We start from the raw sequence: 21,971 nt of genomic DNA, 5'->3' as shown, positions 1-21,971 counted from the left end.
TCCCAGAGCTGACTACAGGGTAAAAAATAAAATAAACAAACATAATCTAACTAACATAAACCAACTATACTATCAATCAAAACCATAACACACTTTTAACTCCAGGACAGGGCTGTATTGTCCAGAAAAAAAAAATAGCACAGTTTGAGAACCCTCCTAGATCCTGGTCACATCCTGTTTCCTCAGGTTAAAGCTTTGACCAATAGTGCTTTTCACTAACCAAAAAAAGCAGCTCTATCTGTTCCTTGAAAATAAAATCACACTGTAGCATATCTGGTAACTTTCAGACTACACTGCTTCAATGTATTCTATATTGGACTGCTTTATAGTAGCTCAGAAACTTCTGCATGTTCAAAATGCAGCAGAAGATTGTTCAAAGACTATTTGGAGGTAGCATTTATGTCTGTTCCTCTGGGAATTGGCTGCACTGTCTGCCAGTTTCTAGAGGACATATAACATGCTGATTATCACCAGTAACCCTAAATCATCTAGGCTCAAGTTGTCTGAGTGTATGTATGATTCTTGCTTCTAAGATTGTCAGTTCATTTTTCAATATACCAATCACCTGGTGATGAATTGGGATTCTGTCATCTTTAAGTTGTAGAATGCATTTTCTGTAGATATTCAGTCTACATTTTTTACAGTCCTGTAAAAACACTATAATGTCCCATCTTTTCAACCTGGTTTTTCATACTTTTTTGAAAGTTGAAATTTTTATATGAGATTTATGTTTATTTTAATATGTTACTTTGTTTTGATGTTGGCTCATGACTGAAATTGTAATTTAAATTCAATCTGAACCATTTAAAAAGTACACTATTCAAGTAAAATGGAACTGAAAATGTAGATAATAATCGAGAGAAAACGGATTTTTTAAAAGTAATTTTTAAAAAAAGTCTTAATATTAACAGTAGATAAGATCAATCTAATTTGATGTGGTACTATCAGATAAATACAATTTTAAACAGTAATTTTTGTGAAATGTTGAACATTTCTCTGCTGATTTGAATAGATATACTATAAATGTGAGGTTTAAAACATTCAAAATTATGCTAATCTGAAGTACAGGTAATTGACTAATATTTTAAACAAGATTTTAAACCTATTTCTGATATATGTTTATCTTATTTACATTTTCATGGTTTTACTGATAGTTCGGATTAAATGAGTTTTTAAAAAGCTTTATCAAAGAATTTATTTGTAAGACATTGAAAGAAAAAACTGTCACTAAATTACAAATTTGTACAAAGTATCCTTTCAAAAACTAAAATAAAGCCTAACCATCGAATTCAAACTTGCACCTTACATAACATAATGATAACAGCTTCAGCCAAAAGTGAAGAAATAATCTATTATATAAAATAGTTTACCTCAAGAGTGTGCCTAGGCATTTGCATTAAGTACATTTTTTTTCTGACAGAAGAAACTATGAGAAACATATTAATTTTTTTTCATGGCATTTTTGCTCCTTGTTGCAATAGGTGATCGACTGAAATTGTCTTTAATACTAGCTTTCAGTGCACTCTTTAGATATTTGAAGATGGACTGCAGGCTAGAGGATGGAGCCATACTGTACTTTTCAGATCCGGTGGAGACTATAGGACAATCCATTTTCACAAGGTAGCCTACTGACCTATCTATAGGCTTACTATTTGATACCCACTCTTGACAGTGCTTACATATCCATGTTTCTACCTCAAAATTGCCTTGTGTCTGATGTTTCATGTGTGGTGGTCTCCCATGGAGAATGAGACATGCACGCAGGTATCTCGGGATGGGAGCCCAGAGCTGACTCCAACACCCTCTTTTATTGTTACTATAGTTTTTACATCACACAGCGTAAGCAAAAGATGTATATAGGGGTGGTTACAATGTATCAAATAACAGACACTCTCCATATGCAAGGCTATGCAGGTGTTCTTATCAGACTCTGTCCAAATGGTTGATGAATGTATCCTGTGTCTGGAGCAGTCCGTTTGTTATCTCAAGGACCTTGTGGGAGCATGCCCATGGACATATTTGTGCAATTAATCCCACATCTCCTCGTTTTGTGTTTTTTTAATGTTACTCACTTCCAGTTCCAGAAGGGATCTTGATTCACTGATTAAGGCGTCCTTCCTAGTGGAGGGCGTAACATTTTTGCACATTTGCAGGAGGGAGGGAATACATTCAATGCAACAACATAGCAATACAATTAATATCAAAATGGTTACTATAATAGAAATCAAAGATCGTAGCCAGGATCCATCTGGTAGCCAGGACCAAAGGGCACCCCAAATATCCACGGTGCCTGATCCATCACTGCGTAAGGGATTATTTTGGAGCATAATTTCCATTTTCCTGGCTGTAGCAGAAATATTAGGTTGAAAATCATGTATATACATACAACAATGAGAATGAATTAAGGCACATACACCGCCTTTTGCTGCTAAAATAATATCTAAAGCATACCGATTTTGCAAAACTACTTCCCTTATTTCCCCCATTTCTTGATTAATCATTTTAATACTGTTGATTGTTTCATTAAACATATGAACAGTCCAATTGTTAAGCAAATGAAGGTCCCTATAGTTCATGGCAACTCCTAGATTGGGTAATATTCCTCTGGTGATTTGAGTCTCTAAACTACCACCCAATGTTAGGGGTGGATCCGAGGAACCAGTATCATGTTTGTTCCGCAGGCGTCCATCAGGGAGATGAGGCAAGGCATATACAGCAGGGGTCAAAAGGCCCAGTGTACAGGTGCCTTTCCAATCCTTAGGCACCTGGCGATAGGCTCTACGGCCACATAGTAGCCACATATCGGGTAACTCATAATAACCCTGGTGAGACTCATTAGCAAATGTTATTATGGATTCCATGTCAAGGCAAGCCATGTAGGTACTGATGTTTGTCCATTGATTGCTTCGATAAGTGTCATTTATCTTAGTAAGGTTGCTTTTGATGGATTTGCATTTCTTTGCTGAATTCCATATAATAACTTGTTGACAATTACTATAAGTTCCCAAATAAATGGCAGTACGGAATAGTCCTGTGCTATAAAAACAAAATCTGGCAGGTTCCATTATACGAGCGCCAACAGCATATGTCATATTCAATGTCTCTGTAATTATGTCCCACAGCTGCTTCCATCCTGTTTCATTGAACGGGATGGCATGGAAAATAAGGCCACCACGACTGTCACCAGGAATTTGCATGCAAATCCAACAGTTCGTGACATTAAGTGTAAGAGCAGTGCGCCTGGCATCCCGTACAAAAGCATTAAAAGCCCACAGTCCCTGATCCTCATATGCCTGGCTGAGGTGGTGTACGTTGAGCCATATAAGGACGAACACAACGAGCTGGAGTCCAAATGATCTCGCGATGGTCGTCTATTGCAGCATAGCCTCGACCCCAGGTAATGAGGGAGGCAGGCCCTTTCCAGGTGGGATCAGGCAAACGTCGATAGTATACCTGGGGGCGTGAAGAATCTGTGGGAGAAGCAGAAAAATGCCTGCTTGCGGCAGTTGAGCCAGGGGTGCCAGAAACATTCAAAAAGTTTAAGGTAAAAAGTACAAGATTAAGAGTGTTTTGTATCCCAGGCAAGCCGGGGGTATTTTCCCCTTTCTTTTTTGCATGCATGTCTAGAGCCCTTTTTATGGTCTGATTGGCTCGTTCCACGATCGCTTGACCAGTGGAGTTATATGGAATGCCAAATTTATGAACAATAGACCAGCGAGAGCAAAACTGCGCAAAGGAGGTGCTGGTATAAGCAGGAGCGTTGTCAGTTTTAATTTCTTTTGGATTGCCCAGGGTAGAAAAGGTACGAATACAATGATTAATAACATGTTTAGCAGATTCACCCCTTTGAGGGGTGGCCATACTAAAACCTGAATAGCTGTCAATGGAAACATGCAAATATTTCCAGGGGGCAAATGGCAAATATTGCGTAACACCCATTTGCCAAAGTTGACAGCTCTGCGTCCCTCTTGGGTTGACCCCTTGAGGAACAGAGTGTGCTTGGAGGCTGCAGGTGGGACATTGTTGTATGATAGCCGCAGCCTCCGTAGCTGTTAAAGAAAATTGTTTCATTAAAGCCTTCTTATTTTGATGAAAATATGAATGGCTGTCCCATGGGGTTATGGGAGATAAAACAAGGACAGAAACGTCCTGGTGAGTGGAGGCGGCCGAAGCGGCAGCATCCGCCTTGGCATTGCCTTCGGAGATAATACCAGGGAAAGGTTGGTGACTTCTAATATGAGCAGGAAAAAAACAAGTAGAGCGGGAATGAAGAAGGGATTGGAGTGTGAGAAATAGACTGAGGAGAGAGTCATCCAGTGAGGGTGACACATATGAATCAGATAAAGAAGTGAGAACTTTATATACATAAAGACTATCTAAAATAAGATTAAAAGGTTCAGAAGAAAAAGTTTGTAAGGCCAGAATTGTAGTGGCAAGTTCAGCACGCTGAGCAGAAGTTTGAGGAGGAGTAATTTTTGTGTGCCATTGTTCACCCTCCTTCCATACACATGAACCATAAGTTTTGCTGCCATCAACATACAGGGTGACAGCGTTAGGAATGGGAGAGGAGGAAATGGGAGAATGCAGAGAAATTGAAACATTATTAAAGAGTTGGAAGCGAGGGTCAGAGGGAATATGACAGGAAACAGATCCTACCCAGTCAACAAGAGAAAGTTGCAATACATCTGAAGAGTACAATTGAAGCAAGTGCCTTGGGGTTGATTCCCCTTTTGGATTGCAGCTGCAAGAGTGTCCATTTGAAAAGCATTGGTTCCCACAATGCGGCAGGCTTTAAGAAAGTCTGCTAGGGTGGCCGTGAGACTGGAAACAAGTGGTTTAAGAATGGACTGGCAGTCTGCATTTGCATGTTCATAAGCCAATTTTATGAGGATTTCATTTGCTGCATCTCTGTTTGAAATTTGACGCTCAATGGCAACTTGCAGGCGATTCACAAAGTCTGCATAGGATTCAGTTGCAGTTTGGCGAATGGCAGAAAAAGATTGAATCGGGGTGCCAGACTCATCAACACGAGCCATGGCAGAAAGAACACAAGTATTAATGATTGGAAATGCAAAGGGAGTAAAAGTTTGAGCCTGAGCATTAAGGGTAGCAAAATTGCCTTCTCCGAAGAGTTGTTCTGCTGTCCATTGTGAACCTGGGTGATTAGCTCTGTTTTGTGCCTCTCTTTTATATTCAGATTCAAAAACTACGTATTGCGTTCCGTTAAGAAGCATGCGGAACAGATCTTTCCAATCTTGAGGCAACATTCGATATGCACTAGCAACTGAGTGTATCAGTCCTCTAGTATAGGGACTGGTTATGCCATAATCTTTTGTAGCCTTTTTCAATTCTCGGATCATAGCCAAGGGAAGTGCTTCCCAATCAACCACTATGCCTGCTGCAGTCTGTTGGTAAGTAACAGGGAACAACTCTGTCTCGGATAGTTCAGAAACGCTTAAATCACCATTGTTTAAAGCCTTTTGAAAAGCACCACGGATGATTCCGGGCCAGGAGACAGGCGGCAACGTGGCAGGAACAGGAGACGCTGTTTGTTGTTTATCAGGATCCATAAAATTTGCAGGGGCAGAAGGAGGTTAAAACCAGCTCCAGGGGGCAAGGGAGTGGCCAACATAACAGACGGACTTTTATACGGTAGAGGGTCTAATAAAGGCTGATGAGGCGAGTCAGCATGAGTTTGAATCAGGGTATAGGCAATTTTCCAAAGGCACAAAATCTCTGGGGGGGCTCTCGGAGACTGATGGAGGACGGCGCCGATTTTCCTCCATGTATCTACTTTTAAAGATCCAGACTCCAGATAGGATGAGCAGTTAGCCCATACGTAAGCAAGCAATTTAACAGCCTCAGATTTAGAAAGGTGACGGGTTAATTTCTGTTCCTGATCAGTAAGATATTTTTTCCTGCCAAGTAGCCTCAGCTCTTCCACATGCTGCTTTTGAGTGTGAGACATTCCACCCCCCATACTTACGAAGAGGAGTCAGTTGCCAGCAACTTCGTCGGGTGCACCAAGCCTATTCCAGGCGATAAGTAAGGGTCGGCAGGGACGCATCCATCAGTGGATCACGTCGGGGTCACCAGATGTGGTGGTCTCCCATGGAGAATGAGACACGCACGCAGGTATCTCGGGATGGGAGCCCAGAGCTGACTCCAACACCCTCTTTTATTGTTACTATAGTTTTTACATCACACAGCGTAAGCAAAAGATGTATATAGGGGTGGTTACAATGTATCAAATAACAGACACTCTCCATATGCAAGGCTATGCAGGTGTTCTTATCAGACTCTGTCCAAATGGTTGATGAATGTATCCTGTGTCTGGAGCAGTCCGTTTGTTATCTCAAGGACCTTGTGGGAGCATGCCCATGGACATATTTGTGCAATTAATCCCACATTCATGTGATGCTTAGAGTCAATAAGTGCAACAGCATACACTTTGTTCATCACTTCCAAAGTTCTTTGCATGAGTAAGTTGATAAAAATCAATCCCCCATAGCCGTGGGCAATGAAGGCTACATTTCTAGATGCAGTCTTTGAAATGAAGTGATCCCAAACATAGGTCGTATGTTCTTCGGGGTTACTGCTGTTTCTCTTTGGGACTGCCCATGATAAATTTAAAGGACAAATAGCCTCATTCTCCAAAAGACTTAAACATTCTGGTTCTATTTTCAGATCTACAAAATTCTCATTAGGATTTAAAACAATCACTCCCCAAGAGTACTGTAGAGCCATTGTAATGAAAAGTATCTGAGATCCATGTTGAAGGCCTTCATGTATTATTGTCCTCTGTGCCCACTGGCCTGCACGAAATGTCCCCTGATCTTGAAGAAGTACAAGTAAAGTTGAACTATTTTTCAATGCATTCTCACTCATGAAAAAGAAACTACAAATTTTACTGTCTGCTACATATGTTGGGATGTAAATCTTCTGCAGACTGCAGGTTTTTTCAAGGAGCTCATAAACATACTGAGTTATTAACTGTCCAAGAATTTGGTAACGTTTGTGATTATCTTTATATGAATTCTGATAATTAAAAACAAAAGGTTCATTAGTATCTACATGCTTAAGCTCACCATTTTTGTTAAAGTCATATTTAAGTTTTTCTGGGCACTCTGAATTATTTATTATTTTCCTGAAGATCACATCTTCAATCATTTGTAACCACTATAAAGAAATTGTATTAAAACATATTTCACTTAAAAGTTTTCAAGTTTCTCTAACAATTTTATAAAAAAAAACATGTACCTTTATTAAAAATGTAGAGATGGTATACACAATATTGCTTTTCATATATTGTCATAAAACAGTAAAAATTATATTTGAACTACAAGCTCTAGGAATATGATTTTGAAATGTGAAAAGTGATACATCAATCATATTGACCCAAGGGGAAGAGTTAAACAAGCAATTATCTCTCATCTATTGAAATCACCATGACTCAAAATTACATATACTACCTTTGGTTAGAACATGTCCTTTATTTTTGCCCTACTTCAAGAAACTCAAAGCAGAACTACTTTCAGTTGGCTAGATCTAAATGCATTAGGTTTCAGATGTAACATCAGATATTATTAGTGTTATCCATTGAAGATGATACCTTTCTGGGTAATAAAATGCCTGTAGGCAAATAATCAAGCTCAGAGAGTATAATAAAATAACCTCTTAACACTAAATTAAAACAAAAACATCACATAAATAATAAACAATAAAAAACTAAAATTATATAACAAAATAACCACTTATTTTAAGTTTAAATATAAACCTTAAAAATATACAATATAAAATATCTCATAATAATAGAAACACCCAATCTTTCTATAGTCATAACAAATCTAATCATCAAATCCTAAAACTTTGTTATCTTTCTTAAGCAAGAAGTTATTGCTTTTGATATTAATTCAGTATTTTTAATTGTTTGGACAAACTATTATAGCATCACTTGCATATGATAGGCTGTAACAATTATCCCACTATGCCCAAATACATTAAACTATATTATGAATTAAATGTATGTTAATATAGATGGGAGATATTTTTCAGGAATATAATTTGTCATATTATTAATTTTTATTGGCCCCTCACATGCTCTCTACTCATCACTTTATTAATATTTCACTAGAGTTTAATTAACTACATGCAAAAGTGGCTCAGGAAACATAGACCATATATGCCGAACTATAATGTAAAAAGATATGTTGCACCAGCTAGCAATATTCTTCAGAGTATCTAAATAGCTGTTATTATTTAAGCTTAGAAAATACATTGTAGAAAATACATAATATATTCTAGTTACTATTATATTCTAAGACGATTTGCATAAACTTGAATTTATGTGCAAACCATACTCACACTCATCTTGCTTGAATAATGCCAAAGACTTCTGGATACTTCTGTCTATTATTTCAGGAATCTCTCTAAAGCCAGAGTGATAAGTTGTAGAACTCTATTGTTTTCCAATACTACTTAGACTGCAGTGACAGAAGCTATTATAGTTTTTTACACTGGTATTCCTTTTTAAAATCAAAGCACATTTTTAACGATCTGTGTAACATGTTTACACTTAAAAACAGTGTTATACTGAAGTAGACTTAAAATTATTGTATTGAGACAATTATTTTTATCTGCCTCATGTTTAAAATATAGTAATCATGATATAATTTTTAAACCACTCCTTAATTAACTAAACTATTGCATTTGTCAGCTTTGTTGAAATATAAAAATGTACTTTAATAATCCATAAAAATGGAAACTCTTGCCTACATTTATCTACTATTTTAATGTATTTTATGTAGAACATTTCAAGGGTACTTCTGAATTAAGGGCTATAAATCTGTATGTATCTAAAATGTGTATTTAAACACATCTATCTGGAAAAGGCATAGATATTATTTCAAGAATGCATGTGCACAATTTAGAATTTATAGTTGCTAAGAAAATTATACCTTCCAGGGCAGTGAAGAGAGGCAATGGAAAAAAAAAAAAATCTAGAGCCAGCCATAAGAGACTGCACAACTAGCTGAAAAGTGCAACCAAATCACTTCAGTAATAATCGTTAATTATTAAATCTGGAAAAATAACTTAAAATTGGGATTTAAAAAGTTTAAGAAAAGTTGAGTGCTTTCATGGGTTATTTTATTTTATAATTGCTTTGGCTCACAAAGGGAAGAATACAAGCCCAAAAATGTCATCTTCCATTTACAAGTTTTCCATTTCTGATTTATTTCTTATACTTTTTCCTTTCCCCTAAACATGTTAGCAATGATAGATTAGCTAAACAATAATTTCCCAGTAGTGTTTTACAGTGACACTTAACTGTTGTTACAGAGAAATAATGCCTATTTATTACAACTGCCCCAATACAGCAATAATTGAATAAAGCTCTAGTGAGACTAAAGCCCATTTATCAGTAATATCAAAGCTTATTCATCTAGAACAGCAGTTCTCAACCTGTGGGTCGCGACCCTTTTGGGGGGTCACATGAGCCTTTCACAGGGGTCGCCTAAGACCATTGGAAAACACATATTTCCGATGGTCTTAGGCAGGGCTTGTCAACCGCCTTCTCTCCCTCCCCCCCTCCGCTCCACCTCACTTGTTTGTGGAAAATATGCTGCTTGGCGGCAGTCTGCATGAATTCTACCAAATGTGCCCTGCAGGGGGCACATGAAGAGCGCAGGCGCAGAGCAAGGCCCCTCCCCTCCCCAGAGACTCATTGTGCAGCAACCAGATTGACTTCTTCTCGTGCACACAGGTCAGCGAAGGGGAGGCCGCCGCAGCACCCAACTCCTGTGCCTGTCAGCTGGCGACCCCCGAACTTGCGCTTGTCAGCAGGGAGGTCTGGCGACGGCCGCCGATCTCCTTTGCCACCCAGCCCATCCTCAACTCCTCCTCCGCCCGTTCATGTCGAGCCCATCGGGGCTTGACAGGGAGAGACGGGGGAAGGAGGAAGGGACTCCTCCTCCCCCCCTAAGCTTCAAAGCACGATCGGCTTCCCAAGGGCGCCACAATCCTCACAAAAGCGGGGGAGGGGGGAGAAGCAAAGGAGGCGAGAAAGCTCACGGCAGGCTCAAAGGAGCACCTGTCAGCGTTGGTGACGAGAAATTCCCCACAAACCCAGGGAAGGGGTGGAGAAAAGAAGCCCATCTTCTTCTCCTTGGCTTTGCGCTCTTCTGTTCCTCGGCAGCCGGGCTGCCAAGCCTCTGCTAGCTGGAACCAGAGAAGGAAGTGAAGGAAAGGAAGGAAAGAAGGGAGGGACAATGGGAAAGAGGGAGGGAAGGAGGAAGAGACTAAGGGAGATGAAGGAAAGGAAGGAAAGAAGGAAGGAAGGGACAATGGGAGAGAGGGAGGGAAGGAGGAAGAGACTAAGAAGGAGAAGGAAAGGAAGGAAGGGACAATGGGAAAGAGAGGGAAGAAGGAAGAGACTAAGGGAGGTGAAGGAAACAAAGGAAAGGAAGGAAAGGACAATGGGAGAGAGGGAGGGAAGGAGGAAAAGACTAAGAAGGAGGTGAAGGAAAGGAAGGAAAGAAGGAAGGGACAATGGGAAAGAGGGAGGGAAGGAGGAAGAGACTAAGAGGGAGGTGAAGGAAAGGAAGGAAGGGACAAGGGGAATGAAGGGAGGGAAGAAAGGCAGACACCCACCCAGTCCCATCCCAGAGACCCACAGATTCCTCCCCACAGGCACTCTGCAACCTGAGTGATCAACTGGCCACGCCCCCTGGCCATTGATCACGTGACCCTTGGACACTGAACGTCATAAGTATGAATCAGTTGTCAAGCATCCGAATGTAAATCACATGACCCTGGGGATGCTGTAACAATCATAAGTGTGAAAAATGATCATAATTCGCTTTTTCAGTGCTGTTGTAACTTCAAACAGTCACTAAGCGAATTGTTGTAAGTCGAGGACTACCTATACTTTCCCATTTTTTTCCTTTTTTGGGGGGGTCAAGTTTTTGATACCCCCCGGCCAGATGGATGGGGGGTTGGGGGTCACCACAACATGAGGAACTGTATTAAAGGGTCGCGGCATTAGAAAGGTTGAGAACAACTGATCTAGAAGCATCAGAATTAGAGATTTGAACTAAGAGCAGATGTTCTGGATTCATTTCTGGTAAAAGCTAGATGGTTACTTTTTATGGAATTGCTGTATTGATTACCTTGATTTGCATTTTTACCAACTCATATTTACAAGAGCAATCTATAAGACAGTGGTTGCTTTTTCTGAAGAAAATCAATACGAATAAAGCACAATTTCTTATGGTTAGGTAAATGGGATACTGGGTTGAAGGTAATAATATTCTCAAAAGAGAACAATAGCTAATTCTTAGACTCAACTATTTTCAAAGCTTAACTCAGTCTTTTGGACCACGATTCTATACACAACTGTCTCTGTAAAGTCTAGTGCAATAAATATAATTTACTCTTAAAATTGACAAGACTTTTATGACCCATTTACAGAATACCTCTACTCCAAATGCAGGTCATACAAAGTCGCTTGGTTTTTAGACCGGTATTGCGGATGAGTTTATTTTCCAATTCACAGCTCACGTGGGTTTTTAAGTTATCCCCCCCCCAACTTTCTCTTTAACGGATTAACCCCATCTTTCAATTCTCCTTAATTGGAAATAGTTTTAAAATAAGCTAGGACAGAATTCCGGCTTTGGCGAATTGCAAAGTGACGCTTCCTTGAGAGGACTTACACAACGTCCTTGGATGGCAGAGAACGAGCGCGTAATCGAAGCGCTCTGAAACGCAAAACATCTGTGCAGCAACCCTGCCGGCAGATGCGCCAGGACCCAAAACTGGACCAGCCACGGCTGGCTTTCAATCCCTCGGTATGGTTTTCACACTAACATTGCTCCAAAAAGGCGGTGCCTCTACCGGAAGTGGGCGCGAAATGCTACGCGAGGCAGCGCAACAATCTGCCGGTGGCGATCCGAATCAACAAAGGCGAGAGTAGTTGGAGGGATAGTGTGGCTTCATCGGATCAGGTGAGAGGAAAAAGAAACATCGACAGGCTGATCGATCGTAATTACAGCTGTTTCAGGGTTAGTTTTCCCTGGAACAAGAATCGAGGGCCTTCCTTTGGGAGGAATGGTAGGTTCTGCGGGGAAGCCTTGGAGGAAGCTCTGCAGAGGGCTTTAAAGCATTTGGCAGGGCAATATGGTACGCCCCTTAAATGGCGAGGTGGGCAGGCTAATAGTGTATCTTGCTAGAGAGATGGTAACAACAGTGCAGTTACTGTCGTGTTTTTATGAGCATTAATCCCGTTCTGTTCCTTCCGGATCGGATTTTTGTGCATTTTCTATATTCAGAAAGAAACACTTCCCGAGGACCACGGTGTACGGTTTTATTACATTATAGGTGTATGCTGCCGCCGTTAGTCTCGTACTGTTCGTTTCCTTAGGTGATTCGGCTTTTTTTATAAGGGACTTCATGTAAGTTGGCTGCAGTGAAAGCAGAATCTTTTAATAGGTTCTTTATTGTATCAACACTTGGCGTGAGTTAGACGTGTTTTTGATGCGTGTATATTATTCCCCATCTGGCACTATATAAAAGGGTGGACAAAAATATTGACGTTAAGACAGAGGGGCCATGAAATGCAGGGACTACACTCTTTGGTGGTGCTGTACAAGTTGTACTATGTTAACTAGCAATTGCATATATTTTTAATGCTTGTTGTATATTGCAAATGATCCTTTGTTACATGCTAAATATTCCTTTAGCAATATTTAAGGATTGTAGTTATCTTTCACCAATATTAATCTTGTGTGTCACTTGCTTTTTCTGCCAAACTATTTGTCAATATGAGGCATATTAACTTTTTTCCTCTTTGATTATGCGTGGTCTGACAATGCTACTCTGTAGAATATTTTTCCAGGTGATGCTTCAGTGTTATCAAGGGTTATACAGGTAGTCCTCAACTTACAGCAGTTCAGTTACTGACCATACAACATCACTGAAAAAAGTGACTTATGACTATTTTTCACACTTAGGATCATTGCAGAATCCTTACGGTCATGGGATCAAAATTCAGATGCTTAGCAACTGATTCATATTTATGACAGTTACAGTATCCTGGAATCACCTTTTGTGACAAGCAAAGTCAATGGGTAAATCAGATTAAATTAACAACCATGTTACTAACTTAACAACTGCAGTGATCCACTTATCAACTGTGGCAAGCAAAGTTGTAAAATGGGGCAAAACTCACTTAACAAACATCTCAGCAACATAAATTTTGGGCTCAATCGAGGTTGTAAGTCAAAAACTACCTATATTGTCGAATATAGGAGCCTCATACGATCCCTGTCAAATATTGTCCAGTCTATTTTTGAAAACCTCCAGTAATGAAGCACCCACAACACTAGGAGGCAAGATATTCCACTGATTAATCTTGCTTTCAGAAAATTTCTCCTTCTTTAATAAGCTTCCACCCATTACTTTTTGTCCTGCCCTCTGATACTATGGAGAATAAGTCAATGGTCTTTTCTCTGTGACAACCCCTCAAGTACTGGAAGACAGATATCATGTCCTCCTAATCCTTCTATCCTGTCCCACATCACACAAGTAGCACTTGAGAAGGATTTATTTGTTTATTTCACAACTAACTACGATATAGCATTCCCCCAAACCCCAATGCAATTTCCCACAGTCTGTAGTGACCTCGGTGACTGGACATCTTCCATCAAGGAGAACATGAGTCCATCAATGGAGTCTGACTAATGGAGGCAACAATGAGGTGACTGGCTGGGCACAAAGTAGCAAGGCTCAAGTGTGAAGTGAAGGAAGGCAAATTGACAGCAAGCAAACCAAAAAGAATATCAACGATTTGGCTTCAGTAGTCTGAAGGACAATGAAGCGAAGAACAGGTCTCCCCAAGAAAGTCCTGGTTCAAACACACGTCCCAGATACCAGGTCAAGGCAATGAAGTCTTCCTCAAACTAAATGCATGAACCATGGCCCAGGAACAAAGCACTGAGATGAAGCAAAAGAACAAGGCAAGAAGCTGAAGATGTCACACTGAAAAAACAAATGATTGTCTCTGACAACCACCCAACCCCTCTATCTGCTTAAATCAACCCAACTGGTGCTTCTCATTAGGAGGAGTAAGGCTGCCTCCTCATGAGTAGCCTCACTGAGCTCTGCTGTGCCTCTCAGTGTTCAGCTCCTCTCATCCATGGATTGGGCAGGGGTGGCAACTGTTTCTCATCAGAGTAGACTCATTGCTGTTTTGTCTCATCGGCTGGTCTTCTCACAGATCACTTTTCCAAGCTGACTGGTGGCAGTCATGCATCTCCATCTTCTGCTTGCATGGGTGTCTGCTTGTCCAGTCACTCACTCCACTTCCCAATGTTCCCAGGAATGCCTTTCTTTCAACCACTGAACTCCAAAACCACCTGATGCCCCATATCACCCCTTTCTGATGATCCCCGACCTCGCTCAGTCTCCTCATCGGAGTTGTTATCTGACAGAACCATCACACTTTCTCTTTGATAGGCTAGACATTCCTAGCCTCCAGATCCTTTATCATCTTTATTGCTGTTCTCTGCAAACTTTCCAGGATCTCAACATCTTTTTTATATAGTAATCAGAACTACACACATAGTATTCTAAGTGTGGCCTCACTAGTGTGGTATAAAGCCATACTGTCACTTCTCATGATCTTGATACTATAGACAAATCCTACCTACTAATAATTAATGTTCATTTTATATATGATTAAAAACTGTACAGCAGTGCATGTCACTTCTTGGCATAAAAAGTCATTGTCATGAGTAACACCAGTATCACTCATTTGGTTGTCTTTCTGAAAATCCATTTGGATGACCATACTTGTAGAATTTGTAAGTCATTTTGTTTTCGTTTCAGACTTTAAACATTTAGAAACAGATTTTATCAGCAGCAAATTTGAAATCACAAGTTTAAAAACTTTAAAGAGCGGATAAAATGCATGATTTACAAAAATTAAGTCTGAACCAGTAAAATAGAAGAAATAAGATTTAGTAAAAATATCTATGGCAAGGTTAGAGCAAGTATGGTGTGATGAATAAGATATCAGGCTAGAAACCAGGAGATCTTTAGTTCTAGTCCCCTCTGGGCATGGAGCCAGCTGGGTGAGTTTGAGCCAGTCACTTTCTTTCAGACACAGGAAGAGGCAATGGCAAACTACGTCTGGAAAACCTTACCAAGAAAACTGCAGGGGCTTATCCAGGCAGTCTGGAAGAATCCGACACAATTGAATGGAAGAAAAAAAAAAATAGCAAGGATAAGAGTTAATGTTAAAATGTATATAATATGATATCTAGAAGAATAAAAATGTGTTTGCTTGGCATGGCATCAGAAATATCATGCGGTAATTCACATTTGCCTTACAAGGGACAATGTTGCAGATTTAGATTTGGTATTATGGCAAGTGATGATCTGAACTGAGACTAGAAATACGATGAGAATCATTGAAGAAATTTGTTTATCAGCCCAACTTAAATAAGTATCTCTACATTATATCTTGACAAGCTTATGATCTGCAGTTACCGTGGAGCTATAAACTGTTTTAGAAAAAAAGTAATCATTAGAGTAGGTTACTTATTCACAAGAGATATACATCTTTTAACATGTGGGAAATAGATAATGTCCCCTAGCATTTACTGTGTGAATCTTAATTAGCTCTTTTTGGAAATGCTAATTATGACATGATACATTAAGGTATTGTTTTCTGTCTGTCTTATGCAGCTACAACTATGGAAGGATCTGGAAAATCATCTTCATATCCACAAAATGTAAGTTTTCATTTGAGTTTGGCAATTTGGTACATCGCTTAGGATGGAAAATAAATGCACATAAAATAAATAACAACCAGTGAATTATTTAATGCATTACAATGCAAGAAAAAGCATAATGTCACTGTTTAAGGCAAATTAAAATTCTATATATAACGAATATTCTGAAATGTGTACTGACTTTGTAAAAGATATATTAATCTATATATAATGCTTTGCAGCAAGTTCATCCTTTAACCTTTTTTCTTCTTGTGCTGTTGTCCCAAAGGGTCTTTTTCAAGAGTCAACTGGACTTTCTTGTTTTTCTTTGAAGCTCTTTTACTTCTCATCCAAGAAGTTTCTTCAGCTCTGATTGAATGTTGGGGAATGAAAGAATTTATATTCCTTGCAGACAGCTGGTCATTTGCATTCTTTTAGAGAGTCCTTAGGCCACATGGAGGTTTATCTGTGTCCTCAAGGTACTCTGAGTAGCGCAAATGGGTGTGGAGCCTTCTTGGAACTGCTGAACTGACTGTTGTGGAGCAGGCTCCACACCCACTTGCAAAAGTTTTTATTAGATGACCCTGAGGACACAGACAACCTCCAAGTGGCCTCAACAACTCTCTAAAAAAATGCAAATGACCAGCTGTCTGCAAGGAATATAAATCCTTCCATTCACCACCATTCAGTCAGAGCTGAAGAAGCTTCTTGGATGAGAAACAAAATGTATTCAAAGAAAAACAAGAAAGTCCAGTTACCTTTGGGATAATCATGACCTGGGTGATTGAGAATCTCCATAGACATTCTTATGCTGTTAAATATTCCTTTGTTTTCTTTTGATCTGCAACTGTGAATGCAATTTTTTTTTATCAGTATCGAATACCAAAGAAAAGATCAAACACACAGCCAGACGATGACCATATTCAATCTCCATTGTCAAGATTGGAATTAATTCACCAATGGCAACATTCATTTCAAGGGGTAAGTAATAGTCTTTTTCTTTTTCAATATTTTGGAGAATTTAACTACTCTTGGATAAGTCTGTTAGCCATACTTTTAAAATTAGATATTTGATAATCACTTAAAAAGTGTAATTTTATAATTGTATGAGTGCAATATTTGATGTTCAAGAACAAACCAGTTATTCAAGAGAATATCTTGAGGTGCTTATTTTCAGATAAACCTGGAACTTAAATTCATAATTCTAGAACTGATCTTACCTTCATAATTTTAGAACAGCATACCTAAGTAAATGCCCTTCAATTCTCATAATTGCCATAATAGCCAGTGTGAAAATTTATAGGAAATAGGTTGATCAATCCTTCAGCTTTTATTTTTTAGGAATATAATAGAACAAATTCTGTCTTGTTTCTCTGCTGTTTAACATCTACATGAGCTGGTTGAGTTGGTCTGGTATTTTCAGCTATGCCTGATCAGTGTAGAGGTGGTCCTTGGTTAACAACTACTCATTCAGAAACTAATTTGTGACAGGGCTGAATGAGTTGTACTTATACCAGTCTTTGAAGTTCCAGGCGTCACAGTGCCTTCATGGTCACATGATCCCAATCCACGCTTTCAGCAATGGATCTTGATTTTCTACCATTCCAGTGTCTCATAGTCACATATTGCAATTTGTGACTTTCCCTGCCAGCTTCCTATGAGCAGAGTCAAAGGGGAAGCCGGCAGGAAACTGAAAGTCATGGTTATGTGAGGTGCTAACTTAATGGACCACCTGGTCCCATAACTGGGGACTGCCAGAATTGCTGTTGCTAAGCAGTGTGGTTTTGTGAGTGATGTCACATTTTCTAACTGCATCACTTAGTGATATAAATTCCAGTTCCAACTACTGTCATTATGCAAGGACTGCCTGTACTTATTAAGCTCACTATCTGTCCGTTCAACTGATACCAAGAAAGTTATGAAAATCCTGAATCCCAGTGCAGACAAAACAGAAGTCCTATTCCAGTGGTGGCAAACCTATGGCATGCGTACCAGAAGCGGCACTCAGAGCCCTCCCTGTGGGCATGCGCACCATACCCTGGAGATGGCAACCGTTCCTCTTCAACCAGCCGCCTATTAACTCACCGAGCTCCCATGTGGCCAGGTGTATCCCAGCATGGCTGGTTTCCATCCCCCCCCCATCCCATCCCTCCTGGCCTCACATGCTCTCTTTTTCCTGGGCACAACCCACTGCATCACCTCCTCAGCTGTTGGCCAGCCGTCCAGCTCAGAGGTGGCTTCTCTGAAGTGCTGGCGGTGGGCTGCGGAGCCCCAGAATGTGCCAGTTGAGGGGCTGGCAGGCTGTGGCTGCTGATGGACACTGTCAGCCCCCATGTGCTCGCTGGCCTCTGTGTGCAGGGGCCAATGGTGTCAGGCAGCAGCTGCCCCAGCCCCTGCCTCGCCTTGCCCCACGGCAATGGCACCTCCACCCTGCCTCACTTCACTCCACAGGACAACTATCCTGCCCACTGCCCCACCTGCCAGAGACCCCCTGGATCTCCCCTAACCCTGCCCCGTCCCCATAGAGGTCCCTCCCCACGAAGAACATAGAGGTGACTATGCCCACCTTGGCCACACCCACCCAGTCTGCCATGACCACAGCCATGACCACCCAGTGGGCCACACCCACCCGGCAATAAATTAGTGGGTTTTGTGTTGCAGTTTGGGCACTCAGGCTCTAAAAGGTTCGCCATCACTGTCTTATTCCATTGAACGGTGTACCATTCCTGGAAAGATTAAATAAAATGCTAGCATTTCCTCTTCTCTTAACTGATGTAGGGTACCACCTATAGGTGAAATGCACTGAATATCAGCAAGTCCATCTGACTACATGAATGCTTCTCCATTCCCCCCTGCAGGGCACTCAGCAACCTACTTTGATCATGCCTGTATGCATTTAATTTCTGTTGTGTATAGCTTTTCATTAGGTCTGAACATCAGTTCATTATATTAAGATGGATTTGGAGGAAATTCTGCTGAGAGTGACAGATGCATCTGTTTTGGTTTTGCTTGACTGTGATACCTTAAGCACTTTGATAGAAGAGGAATGGCTATATTTAATTTGAATTTGATAACTTTGTCTATCTCCACTAATAGTCTCTGAGAATTAGTAATTTGCCAGTTTTATTTTTGATAATTAAATGTCTTTAATTGTAAGCAAAATTCTGTCAGCTTAAATGGAGGTTAAGTAGATTCACTTAGAGCAAGTTTTGAATTATTTGAGGAATTTTTGATTAAAACTGAATAAGGGCATATTGTTATGCAAAAAAAGCTCCCGCTGAACTTGTACTGTTTGCTTGTTGATTGATATTTACTTTGCATTTCAATGTGATTCTACTAATTCAAACTTCCTGATTTGATGTGGGAATGAAAATATCAAATTCAATTCTCCAGATGTTATAGTCAGTCAATCAGTCCAATCAATCAATCAATCAATCAATCAATCAGAATAGACCTGGAAGGGACTTTGGAGGTCTTCTATTACAACCCCCTGCACAAGCAGAAGACCCTATACCATTTCAAAAAGTGACTGTCCAGTCTCTTCTTAAAAACTTCCAGTGATGAAGCACCTACAACTTCTGACAGCAAGCTGTTCCACTGGTTAATTGTCCTCACTGTTAAGAAGTTTCTCATCCATACCTTGATTAGTTCCATCCATTGGAAACTAATCTATTGGAAATTATAGTTCTACAATCAAAATCTTATTCAACAGTGTATTTATTAGACAAAAAAAATTTGTATATCAATTTATGTTATATGTTTGGTGATTTTTCAAAATGTATCTTGTGCTCAGTTTTCGTTAAATATTTTAAATATTTCAGTGGGCAACAGGATCAAAGAAGAAAAGGTTTCAGTCAAACTGGAAGAGGAAAAGCATTGGTGATGAAGGATCAGTATTGGGGTGAGCTGATGATTTTTCATAAATCCATGCCATAATCTATTACTGTATATTCTGGTGGATAAGACCTTCTGCAGATAATCTGATCCTCAAATTTTTAATGAAAATACTATGAAAAATGTGCTACCTCTGATAAGCCAAGCCAGACTTTGAAATTTTCATTTGTTTTAATTTTCACAGTTGGCTTATCCATGAGTCAGTTTAGTCCATGAGATGAGCCAGCTACCTTTTGGATGAGTTTATTCAAAGTACGTGGAAATACTTTTACAAAGTATTATCGTATATAGTGGCACGTAAGCCAATTTGAGGATAATCCAAAATCAGTTTTGGGCTTGTATTTTAAAAGCTAAGATTCTCAGTATGTACATTAATTGCAGTGGATAAGGCCTATGAAATATTGATGCCTTGTTTGTAATGTAATAGATCTATTATAAAAAGTATTTGTCACTGATAAAAATGGGCTTGACAGATCTCTATTTTCTCTCACATTAAAAAAAGAAAAGAAAAGCAGGGTAAACAATGCCTGAGGTGATGTATGCATCACCTGAAAAAATAGTTTTCCCAGAGCAGATTAAAATTGAAGTATACTACTGTAAAACTATAGTTTTATTGGATTAAAAAATGTATCAGATTGCGACTTAAATCAGTTGTATGCATGTCTATTTAGACATTCTATTTGTTTACCTGCTTCCTACCAAATTTGTATTACCATGAAGTCTAACCTTGTGGTGAGTTAGGTGGCAAACCCATTTCATAAATAAAGCATTTTGTTTTTATCTGTACTAAAGTGAGGTAACACAAATACCAAAACAAATACTGAAATCAGTAATAAACAAAACAGTATATTAAAAGTAAAATCATATGTGTTTAGCACTTGGCAGTTTGGAGATGGATATCCGTTTTACAACATTTTCAGACAGCCTGTACCAACTTTAAGAAATTTCCATATGGTTTTAGATTATGGCCCCCTGTCAATGGAAATGTAAACTTTCTGAAACTTTTGAAGCAGCTCCAAAACTTTTAAATTTGCTTTGTCCTTTTAGCAAGCAGTGCAAGCCGTTCCTTATTTTTGATCTAATATCTACAAGAATAAGTGAACTACGCCCTTCCACTTTGTAAACAATACATTATTTCTGAACATTGGCTTCTTTGAAATGGAGTTCAATTCCCAGAACTCCCATAATGCTGGCTGGGGAATTCTGGAAGTTAAAATCCACACATTTTAAAGTTGACATAGTTGCCAAATATGGTTTTAAACTGGAAACATCCAGCAGTGACTGAGAGAAAGTGAGAGGGAAAGAGAGATGCACCACAAAGGAGGGAAGGAATCTTTTTTTCCTTCTTATATCCTTGAAAAAAGTGAACAATTTGTTTTTGTGAGGATTACTAATAATAAGTACTACAAAAATAACAATAGAAATTAAAACCATTGTAGGATTAACATATATTTGAAAGTCCTAAGAGAATAAAAATTATTTTGCTGGTACTAAAAAATTATTAAAAACATGCCAGGTACACATTGGGGAGAGAATTCCAACATTGGGGTGCTATGATTGAAAAGCCCACTCTTGGGTAGTCTCAGTAAGAGGGAGCATATGGAGCAGATCCTTGAAAGGTTACATACAGTGTGAGTCAGAACATGAGAAGAAGCATTTGTTCATATATGGTGATCCCAAGCCATGAAGAGTTTTATAGGTTAAAACCAACACTTTGAACTGGGACCAAATGTGGTTTGGAGCCACATGAAGATCATAACAAACTGATAGGTGTTCTTATCACCCAGTTTCAGGCAATACTCTTGATACAGCATTTTGCAATAATCTAAAGAGGTTACAGGCATGGACTACTATAACTAGGATACAGAGTTCAATTTTGTATTTAAAGACAAGAATGGTTTCAGAATCAGTCCTGATCTGTGAAACTGATCCTTGAGGAAAGGAGTAGAAGTTCCATCCAGAACACTCACCTGGACAAATGAACAAACCATTAGTAGCATCTCTGCTTCAGCTAATGTCAACTTTGATTTGTTAAACATCATCCAGTCCATTATCATGAACAGGGAGTTCATCAATTCTACTGTTTCATATGAATCTCATGAAAAAGAAATGTTGAGTTAGCATACCAGTAGACTTTGTTCTAAATCTCCAATTTATCTCAATCAGCAACTTTTCAGTTGCAGGTAATATCTTCTGTCACATTTCAATTAACTTTTAGTGGAACCTGGAAACTGCACTCTAGACTTTGAGGGACATATGTGGCCAAGTTATCCACCTTTTCATCAGACTACAGTTTAGCTTTGCACA

The 21,971-nt window shown here is 39.4% G+C and overlaps 2 protein-coding genes across 11 annotated transcripts in view; one reads left to right on the top strand and one right to left on the bottom strand.

Annotated features, from left to right (window-relative positions):
- On the bottom strand, positions 1-11,851 carry LOC120298553 (putative protein FAM172B). Of its 3 annotated transcripts, none has more exons than XM_039322404.1 (3): positions 8,365-9,563; positions 6,415-7,179; positions 1-1,725 (listed from the first exon to the last, which is right to left on the bottom strand). In XM_039322404.1, exons 1-3 carry the CDS (start codon positions 8,368-8,370, stop codon positions 1,441-1,443), a joined length of 1,056 nt encoding a protein of 351 aa, XP_039178338.1. In that variant the 5' UTR covers positions 8,371-9,563; the 3' UTR covers positions 1-1,440. The 3 variants fall into 3 exon arrangements, with proteins under 3 accessions (XP_039178338.1, XP_039178336.1, XP_039178337.1); XM_039322402.1 differs by lacking the exon at positions 1-1,725 and adding an exon at positions 11,712-11,851 and having other exon boundaries at positions 6,289-7,179; positions 8,365-8,429; XM_039322403.1 differs by lacking the exon at positions 1-1,725 and having other exon boundaries at positions 6,289-7,674; positions 7,752-9,563.
- A 31-nt stretch (positions 11,852-11,882) lies between these two features.
- SENP7 (SUMO specific peptidase 7) overlaps positions 11,883-21,971 on the top strand; it is a 34,662-nt gene continuing 24,573 nt past the window's right edge. For 6 of the 8 annotated variants that reach the window (XM_039322401.1, XM_039322400.1, XM_039322399.1 and 3 more), the window contains exons 1-4: positions 11,883-12,002; positions 15,745-15,791; positions 16,644-16,751; positions 19,592-19,671. In XM_039322401.1, coding sequence (XP_039178335.1) covers positions 15,753-15,791; positions 16,644-16,751; positions 19,592-19,671 — 227 coding nt within the window. In that variant the 5' untranslated portion in view covers positions 11,883-12,002; positions 15,745-15,752. Of the gene's footprint in view, positions 12,109-15,744; positions 15,792-16,643; positions 16,752-19,591; positions 19,672-21,971 lie in introns of all 8 variants that reach the window. The other 2 variants (XM_039322395.1, XM_039322396.1) reach the window with 2 other exon arrangements.

The sequence above is a fragment of the Crotalus tigris genome, unplaced genomic scaffold (assembly GCF_016545835.1).
Source record: "Crotalus tigris isolate CLP2741 ecotype Arizona unplaced genomic scaffold, ASM1654583v1 scf7180000024115.3125172, whole genome shotgun sequence".
Lineage (NCBI taxonomy): Eukaryota > Metazoa > Chordata > Lepidosauria > Squamata > Viperidae > Crotalus > Crotalus tigris.
The sequence above is the reverse complement of the archived record's forward strand: the minus strand, read 5'-3'. Positions and strand labels throughout refer to the sequence as shown.